This window comes from Heteronotia binoei, chromosome 5 (genome assembly GCF_032191835.1).
Source record: "Heteronotia binoei isolate CCM8104 ecotype False Entrance Well chromosome 5, APGP_CSIRO_Hbin_v1, whole genome shotgun sequence".
Classification (NCBI taxonomy): domain Eukaryota; kingdom Metazoa; phylum Chordata; class Lepidosauria; order Squamata; family Gekkonidae; genus Heteronotia; species Heteronotia binoei.
This window is the reverse complement of record NC_083227.1, coordinates 30,569,196-30,579,071: the sequence shown is the minus strand read 5'-3', so window position 1 is coordinate 30,579,071 and position 9,876 is coordinate 30,569,196. Positions and strand designations below refer to the sequence as shown.

Sequence of the window (9,876 nt, the reverse complement as noted above, 5' to 3'; positions counted from 1 at the left end):
AACACAATTAAGTAATTTTTTTTAAAAAACCCTTAAAAATAAAACATGGTTAAAACATTAGCACATGGTCTTAAAGGTGCTTTCTTTGTATCTCTCCCATGGGATTCCAGGAACTAGACAAAGGAAGTTCTGGCTCTTTCCTTCCTTCCCCAGGAGACTGAGGAGGGGGAGGACCTCAGCCAATAGAAGGAAGACAGGCTCGGCTCAGTAGCTCTGTTGTGTGATTGAGAGAGCATGGCAACGGAGAAGCCTCAGCCAATGGAGAAGATAGAGGCTTCACTCTGTAGCTCCTGTGCAATTGAGCAAGACTGGCAAAGCATGCTGTGCTGCAGAAGGAAGCAAGAGAGAGGGAGAACGAAGCAGATGAAAGCCAGTTGCTCAGGGGCCTGATAGGAGCCCTCCAGTGGCCTGATTTGGCCCCTGGGCCACATGTTTGACACCTCAGCTAAGAATTATTTTGTTATTTCATGCCCACATCTGAAAGGTCAAGGGACACTGCTTGTCTTCTTCCTCAGAGATTAAGGACATGCATTAATTTCTCAGTCGCTCTCCCCTCAACCACTTCAAAGCACATGCTCCATGTGAACACTTACTGTTCGGTGATGAAACCATATTATAGATTCTCAGAGAGCGACTAACTCAATGACATTTTTTGGCCACTGTGTGACACAGAGTGTTGCACTGGATGGGCCATTGGCCTGATCCAACATGGCTTCTCTTATGTTCTTATGTCATACAGCAAGCTTCCTTGGGAGAGTGAGGATTTGAATCGGGTTCTAATCTCATCCTCTAGTCTAACCAGTACATGTTGCTGGCTGTGGAAGTTCTTTGTCCTTGTGTTATTTAGGAAGACATGAGACATTTTTCTTTTCTCTGTGGATTCTTTCATGACAAGTCAAATTTGACCTTTGAGCGAAACTTTTACCACAGACAGAACATGAATGGGGTTTCTCTCCTGTGTGAATTCTCTCATGAACAGCAAGGTGTGCTTTACAACTGAAACTCTTACCACAGACTGAGCATGCTAATGGTACAGCTCCTCTGTGACTCCTCTTGTGTGTTATAAGGTGGGTCCTGCAGCTGAAGTTTTCACCGCACAAAGAGCATGCATATGGTTTCTCTTGTGTGTGACTTTTTTCGTGCCTGATGAAGTAAGATTGGCGGTTGAAGCATTTACCACAGAATGAACACATATGTGGTTTTCCTTCTTTATGAACTCTAGCATGCTGGCTATACTGAGATCTTTGGTTGAAACTTTTCCCACAGATTGAACATGTATATGGTTTGACTCCTGTGTGAATTTTTTCATGTACAATAAGGTCTGATCTTTGATTGAAGCTGCTACCACAGGTAGAACATTTGTGTGTGTTTTCTCGCGAATGGGCTCTTGTGTGCTTAACTAGATGCATTTTACCACTGAAGTTTTTACTGCAGACTGAGCATTTATATTGCTTCTTTGGTGAATGAACTTTTTCATGTCTTATAACAGATGATTTCTGAGTGAAGTTTTTACCACAGACTGAGCATGTATATGGTTTTTCTCCTGTATGGATCAGCTCATGGGTACTAAGGATTGATTTATTACCAAAGGTTTTTCCACAGACTGAGCATGTATATGGATTTTCATCTTCCTGTATATTTTCACATCTAAAGCTGGTGGGAAAAATGGAGGGCACAGACGGACTTTCTTTCATATGAATCCTCCTGTGTGTAACCACACTTGATTTATGCCTAAAACTTTTCCCACAGACTGAGCATTTGTATGGTTTCTCACCAGTGTGAATTCGCTCATGGACACGAAGCTGTGAGCTTTTACCAAAAGTTTTCCCACAAGCTGAGCATGGGTATGGTTTTTCACCTCTGTGACTTCTTTCATGACCAGAAAGGTGTGAACTCTGACTGAAGCTTTTCCCACAGACTGAGCATCTAAACGGCTTCTCTCCTGTATGGTTTCTCCTGTGGACAATAAGGTAAGTTTTCCAACTGAAACTCTTCCCACAATCTGAGCATTTATATGGCTTTTCTCCTGTGTGAATTCTCATGTGTGCCTCAAGATGGTATCTTCTATTGAAGTTTTTACCACAGACTAAGCATCCATGCTGTTTTACTCCTGTGTGGCTTTTTTCATGCTCAACAAGATTTGACCTTCGACTAAAACTTCTCCCACAGACTAAACATTTATATGGTTTTTCCTCTGTATGAGATTTTTCATGAGCGATAAGGAGAAATTTCTTACAGAAAGTTTTCTCACAGTGGGAACACTGATGAAGTGTATCCTCCATACATTTTCTTTTATGTGCACCAAGGTTGTTTTTTCCCCCAAATACAGTCTTTTGCATTTTAGCTTCCTCGATTTCTTTGCCTGCTCCTCTATATGATAAAAGCGTTTTCATTCTATTTCTGAGGGAATTTTCTTTTTGTTTTTTCTCTCCACGTTGATCTGCCATCTTGGGATGCTGAAAGATACTGTCAGTTCCAATAAATATCTCATTTGATTCTGCTTGAGAAGTGTCTTTTGGAGGGAGATTATCTTCCTCTTTTACAAACCCAGTGCCTATTGGAAGAAACAAAAATCTATAACCTAAGGAATGCTTCAGATAGGATATTTTAATATCAGGATTCAAAGTAAACAGGAACTTAAGAGTCAGTTGTAAGGACATGAAACCTTGCAAGAAAGTTAACCCTCTATGTCTCGCAAAAATAACCACAGTACCTCCTCTGTTCTCCCAGACTCTGTTCCCCTTACCTCCGTATTGGGACCATGAAACATCAGGTGCAATTTGGAATTGCTACATTTTATACTGCACTTATACTGCAGCTCTTCTTCTCTGCTCTTGCCCCCCTCCCCACTGAGATAAGAACAACTACTACCAAAGAGAATGTTTCATTCAGGAAAAACATAAGTCACAAAGGACTGCAGAAGGCTATGTCAGGAATCCCTAACGTGCTACGTGTGGCTACCATGGTGCCCACCAACAACTTTTCTAGCACTCTGTGATGATTTTTTAAAAATGCTTTGGCAGAGGCTGCTACCACAGCTGAAGGATTTGCACTGTTATTGAGGTTAAGCTGTAGCAACCATTATGTCTGGCTCTGCCTTCTGCAGCAGCCATTTTGTTGCTTCACACACCATACTGTGTCAGAATTCCAAATGTGCCCATGGGCTCAAAAAGGTTGGGGATCCCTGGGCTACATATAAAATTATCTGTCCCTTCTTACCCTTGCTGGCAGCTGAAAAAGTCTCCTTTCCCTCAAACCATGGCTGATCTGGCAGGCATGAGTCATCTTCTGGTTCCAGTTTTATCACCACATTAGAAAACACTGAAAAGAAGAAGAAGAAGTGAGGACTGGTAATCCAAACACCAATGTGGTGTAGTGGTTAAGAGTGTCAGACTAGTATTTGGGAGACCCAGGCTTGAATCCCCACTCGTGCCATGGAAACTCACTGGGTGACCTTGCACCAGTCACACTCTCTCAGCCCAATCCACCTCACAGGGTTGTTGTGAGAATAAAATGGAGGAGAGAAGAATGATATAAGTTGCTTTGGGTCCCCACTGGGGAGAAAAACAGGGTATAAATGAATAAATAAAAATAAAATCGTGTTTGGCTGAACTGTGTTCTAACAGAAATTCATGTACTTTATTTTGTGTCCCTTCAAGCCTCTGTGATCCAGTATCCATAGCTCTTCTACTGGTTCAAACTGGGGGATCAGGGTAAGCTTAAGCCTCGAAAATCATGCAGAGGGATAGATGGAATTTACCATATGAAATTGATTATGTACAGGGGTGGAATTCTAGAAGGTCCTTTGCATATTAGGCCACATACCCCTGATGTAGCCAGTCCTCCAAGAGCTTACAAAAAAGAGCCTTGTAAGCTCTTGGAGGATTGGCTACATCAGTGGGATGTGACCTAATATGCAAAGGAGCTCCTGCTGGAATTCCACACCTGATTATGCGTACATAATGGAAGACAATTGGAAAACATACCCAATGTGGAAAGGGAATTGGAAATAAAGGAGGATGTATCCACCAGTGTGAATTGAACCTGGGGCCTTCTGTAAGCCAAGCAGATGCTCTTCCACTGACCTACAGTGCCTCCCCACAGAAAAAGTAACTTAAGTACAAGGCAAACCTCAAGGGAGAGGGCCTTCTTCATCCTTACAACAACTCTGTGAGGTGGCTTATGCTGAGAATGACTGGCCCAAGTTTACCCAGTCAGCTTCTGATCTCCCCAACCTTAGTCTGATAACCTAACCACAACTATTCTTTTTGCTGTCAAGTCACAGCTGACTGACAGCAACCCTTTGGGGTTTCAAGGCAAGAGACATTCAGAGGTGGTTTCTCATTGCCTGTATCTGCATGGTGACTTTGCCTGCTTGTGGTCTCCCTTCCAAATACTAATCAGGGCTGACCCTGCTTTAGATTCCAAGACTGGGCTAGCCTGGGATATCCAGGTCTGGTCTAATCTGGGTTGTCCAGGTCAGGGCACTACACTAACCAGCAACCACTATACCACAATCATATTTTATAAATAAAAGAAGAGCCTTGCTGGATCAGACCAGTCATCCATCTTGTTCAGCATCCTGTTTTACACGGTGACTAACCTGTTACTATGGAGGGCTAACAGCAAGGCATAGAGACAAGGCCTTCGCCGATGTTTCATGGCTGTTATATTTAGAAGCCTGAGTGGTAGAAAAGTGATTTTTGAAATAAACCTAACAATACTGGTCATAAAAACAAACATTTTTCTGCCACTTATTTATAGTAAAGTTTGATCATGGAGAAATGGCACACAGTTAAAGAGATCCTCATGGTTGCTTAAGCCTTGCCACTCACCTGAACAGGCAACTAGGGAGGCACCTCGTCCCTCAGGACCCTGGCAAATGGGGGCCCATGGCTCCTCTTCCAGGCCCACCTTCATTTTCATGTCAGGAAACCCTGGTTAAAAGAAAGAGGCAAGGTGAATAAGCAATGATTCATATTCTAACTGGAAGTAGCAGTGGTAGTTTTCTCCTTGCTTTCGTGAAAACTCTAGGCCTTTGCTCAACACTGAAGACTTTTGAGAATGGAGAACAAACCAGCCTTGGTGTTTTTTTGACTGAGGTGCGATAGAGCAGAGAAAAGAATTCTTGCCTTCCACAGTGTCTGGATCAGGAATCCATGGTGCATCCCCTTGTTCCAACCGAGAGATCAAGCGGGATCTGATGACAGGAAATCCTGTGCAGAAACAAATAGCATCAGATTGCATTTGGTAGCAGAAAGTGCCATCAAGTTATAGCTGACTTATGTCGATCCCATAGGGTTTTCAAGGCAAGAGGTGATTTGCCATTGCCTGTCTCTCTGAAGCCATGCTGGACTGCCTTGGTGGTCTCCCATCCAAGTACTAACCAGGGCAGAATCTGCTTCACTTCTGAGATCGGGCTACCCTGGGCCATCCTTGTCAGAGCAATATTGAATGTAAAGGCACTGAATGCTGATTATTATATATTTACACAAGGGTTTCTCTTCCTCCCTTTTACTTCCCACTCTTAGTGTACAGCAGCTAAACGAATGGAGTCTGTAGCTGGAAAGTAGGGAGAGGTTTTATGGTTTCATTTTGAATTGAGGCTCTGCAGAAGAAAAATATGCAAGCCACAAAACCCTACAGGGCTTTTCTTCTAGGTAACAGAGACGCTTAGAGACAGTACAAATCCATGGAAGCAAGGATTTGCTGAGGAAAGATGTGCATGCACCAATTCTTCAGCACACATAAGGGATAGTCCTTATTTCTACGTATCATGACTTTGAAATCACAATTCCACATCCCTCAGAAATGTCCTTGTAGTATTACTCTACGTACACACCTGCAAAAGAGATCATTATGTCCAGTGACAACAGGATCCTTACCCAAAGAGACCACATTCTCATGATTCTCCTGCATGACCTCGTAGTATAAGGCTCTCTGCCCTCGATTTAACAGAGTCCACTCACTCTCTGTGAAATATACAGCCACATCCTCAAAAGTCACTTGGCCCTGAAAGAAAGAAAAAAAGCAAATGCCTCCACAGTGCCTGCTGCCCTGAGAACAATGCCGTTGCTCCATTAACACAAAGATCTATACAGCCCATAGACTTTGTAAAGCTTCACAGGCTCAGATGAAGTCACAGTTAAGAAAAATACCAAATCCAGATTCAATGGGAGGAAAGATACAGCTAAATCCCAGATACAGCTATTTTGTGGTTTATTGTTTAAGAGTTTACTAACAATATACTCCCCCCGCCCATTGACTGAACCAGGATTTAGAGTTTTTTATTCCATTATAACCACAAATTCTTCAACAAAACCTATAACTTTCCACTCATTAACTAGCTTAGCATAGCTAGAGAAGACAGTTTCAGGAGGTCGGCACCGTAACAGCTAGATTTGAATCCAGTAGCATCTTAGAGACCCAACAAGATTTTGGGGGGGTTATAAGTTTTCAGAGCCCCATGGCACAGAGTGGTAAAGCTGCAGTACTGCAGCTGAAGCCCTCTGCTCACGACCTGAGTTCGATCCCGGCAGAAGCTGGGTTCAGGTAGCCGGTTCAAGGTTGACTCAGCCTTTCATCTTTCCGAGGTCGGTAAAATGAGTACCCTGCTTGCTGGGGGGAAAGTGTAGATGACTGGGGAAGGCGATGACAAACTGCCCCTAAAAAGTCTACCATGAAAATGTCATGATGTGACATCACCCCATCATCAGAAACGACTGGTGTTTCACATTTTACAAGTTTTAAGAGCCAAAGATGAAGGGAGTTTTGACTCTCAAAAGCTTACACCTCTAAGGCGCCCTTGGTCTAAAATCTCACTAGCGAAGGGCCTTTGCCTTTTTCCTGATTAGACTTTAATTTTACACAACTACATTTCACCAGGTTCTTCCAGCATTTCATGACCCTTTGATCCTGCTGTTTGTTAGTTTGTTCCATATTCCTACATAAATGATCTACTCAGCAATGATCCGCTCATTGCACCTGAAGAAGTGAATTCTAGTTCAGGGCTTTTTTATTAGGAAAAAAACAGCAGAAACTTATTTGCATATTAGGCCACACCCCCTGAAACCAAGTCAGCCAGAACCGCGTTCCTGCTTAAAACAACCACCACCACCCTGTATTACCTATAAACCAAGCTTATAGTGAAATCAAACTCTTAGTCTTTTATTTTTGCTCCAATAAATGTACCCTGGCTCTGACAGTGAGATCCTGGGCAGAATTACTCCACTGTAAAGCTATCTAAGTAGGCAGCCGTGTTGGTCTAAAATAGTAGAACAAAATAGGAGTCGATTGCACCTTTAAGACCAACTTAATTTTATTCAGAACGTAAGTTTTCGTATGCATGCGCGCTTCTTCAGACGAGGAATGAGGTACAGTAAGCACAGCCACATATAGCTGGTGGGGATTGGAATAGTGGTACAAAGTTAAAATCCAATAGCAGAATAGTAAAATTAACAAATTCAGAAAACCTCTAATCTGGGTTGCATTAGCGTGGGAAACCATAAAACAGTAGTATGTCAGAATGTGAGAATGCCTGTTAATTATTCTATTGCTAATAACCCTGGGTCAAAAAGAGGGCATTTCTTTCCCACTGTAAACCAACTGACATCTAAACATTTAGCGACAGGAGCAAAACTGGCACGTTTATCGTGAGGACGACCTTAATGCCTCCTAACGCACAGTCGAGTCTGACTCTTCGCGACCCCATCACGCCACTGGCCCTTCTATCTTTAAGGTACTGTCTGTAATTTTAGCTGCAGGAGATTGTAAAGCAATCCTGCACTCGATTCCTCTAACCTAAATGCACTGATGTCAGTTGGGCAAATACTACGGAGAGAACTACATTTTCACACACCTACACCTGGGATGCATCCAAGCAATGCCCCATATAGGGGACGCAAATACTACCCCCCGGCCCCGCGTATCCTCCTTCCACCCCAGCCTTTTTTACCAGCATCATGGCCAGATTTGCTGCTCGCCCTGCCGATTTTCCGCCTGCTTCTTTCTCCAGCGTTTGCACCGGCAGCTCGTCCACAAAGCGCTCTTTTCTCCGCCGATCTGGCTTCTCCCACCCTCTCTTTTGCTGTCTCCCAGTCAAGCCGCCCCTAAGTGCTCTTGGATTTTTGCACCGTGCCTTCCTTTCTGCTCCAGGCCGTGGCAGCATCCGCCGCGATGCAACCCTCCCCCCGCCGCCCACAAGCCAACAAAAGGCACCCGGAAGCAGTCCCGGGGCAGGAGGAGTCTTGGATGCGACTCAGAGGGAGCGGGGAGGGGGAAGGAGGGTGTGGTCCAGGGGATGAGGCGCTCTGTACGTCCTCAGAGGCAGAGTTTACTTTTGCTAACAGTCTAATTTATCTGGAGATTTACCATATTTTGAAAGGAAAAAATGAGGACACAGTTCCCCACTGACTACTTCTAACAACTGATCACTCTATGACAAGAGTCTCATGTTAAATGCCCCAACTATTTAAGCTGTGGTAATTGCTACTAAGCCTCCCAACCCCAAAATAAGGCATTTAAATCATTTTTAAAAAACACCAAGAGGATTGACACACACACACAAAAAGAGGGCATCTGGTAACCCTATTTTTTCTCTTCTCTTCTATGTTGTTATGTAATACCAATTTTCTAGGAAAGTACAGGAAGGGAAAAAATATCCTGCAAAAACCAGTACTTCAACAGACTTACAAAAATAAAATATACACCGTCCATCACTATATTATTTGATTGCATCATCTTTCCCTTTTTCTAGCTCTAGAAGAGGACGGAGCTTGCTGGACTCAAGCGTCTTAAGAGTTATGCCCTTCTAAATCCTCTGAACTCCAATTGTTTTAGAAGGCAGTAGCCCTGTCACAATGCAGTCCCACCTTAAAGTTACTCTATATGTCCCCTGAAATCAACAGCAGTAGTTCTAGATCAGATTGCATTTTAAAGGAAAGCCAAGACCAAGTTAATTTGTGACATAGTATTCAATTTCTCCATTACCCTATATGGGTGTGAAAGTTGGACTATGAAGAAGGCTGACAGGAAAGAAAGTTGATTCATTTGAAATGTAGTGTTGATGGAGAATTTTACAGATATGTGGACTGCCAATCTGTGTAAAATAAAAACAGTAAACGATTATACCTTCCAGTGTTCAAGTCCAGTAGCCCTTTAAAGACCAGCAAAATTCTCCAGACTCAGAGTACAAGCTTCCATTAGTCAAAGCTCACTTTGTCAGATACAAATCAGAATGAGGACCCAACAGGCCTCATAAGTACCCAGAAGGTGGAACGGCTGTTACCGAGTAGGGTTAGTTGGAAACAAGAGGCAGAGGTACCATGCAAAACATTATTAATTTGATTATCCACCTATATCTTCTGATGTAACAAATAAAAGTTGCAATTATAGAAGGAAAAACTCTCTTTAATGTATTTCTCTTCATCAGATCCAGGAATAAAAACATTTATGACAGCAATACAGCAACATGAATCTTTAAAAAATGAGATCCCACACCCATTAGTCTGGATCTTATAGTACAAAGATGTGCTGGTAAGAACACAAAGCAACATTACGTTAAAAAGTTCCATTGGTATTGGGACAGAACCAGATTTAAAGGACTTGTTTGTCCAAAACCAAGCAGAGAATTTGTCAATGTCTGCAATTCTAATGGATGGAAGGCAATTTTTAAACTGAACATTAAAAGCTGGTCTTTTCAGAGGAAAACAGCATCACTCTTAATGATGTTAAATAGAAACATTATTGAAAATGCTGCTGTTTTTCCTTAAGTTCATGGTACTCTTTAACAAAGTCAACTTACGCTGTTAGAAAGCCGCTAATTCTAGATAACTTTTGACCTTGTGGTGGGTTTTATGTCCTGACAAGTTGCTTCCA

At 42.7% G+C, this 9,876-nt stretch overlaps 2 protein-coding genes across 2 annotated transcripts; both read right to left on the bottom strand.

The window, feature by feature from the left end:
- Positions 1 to 730: 730 nt before the first annotated feature.
- Positions 731 to 4,933, bottom strand: LOC132571272 (zinc finger protein 260-like). Its single transcript, XM_060238026.1, has 3 exons — positions 4,836 to 4,933; positions 3,220 to 3,321; positions 731 to 2,554 (listed from the first exon to the last, which is right to left on the bottom strand). Exons 1-3 carry the CDS (start codon positions 4,924 to 4,926, stop codon positions 840 to 842), a joined length of 1,908 nt encoding a protein of 635 aa, XP_060094009.1. The 5' UTR covers positions 4,927 to 4,933; the 3' UTR covers positions 731 to 839.
- Positions 4,934 to 4,941: 8 nt separating this feature from the next.
- LOC132571901 (zinc finger protein 485-like) lies at positions 4,942 to 8,178 on the bottom strand. Its single transcript, XM_060238694.1, has 3 exons — positions 7,955 to 8,178; positions 5,886 to 6,012; positions 4,942 to 5,216 (listed from the first exon to the last, which is right to left on the bottom strand). The coding sequence occupies exons 1-3, from the start codon at positions 8,165 to 8,167 to the stop codon at positions 4,942 to 4,944; spliced, it is 615 nt and encodes a 204-aa protein (XP_060094677.1). The 5' UTR covers positions 8,168 to 8,178.
- Between the last annotated feature and the right edge of the window lie 1,698 nt (positions 8,179 to 9,876).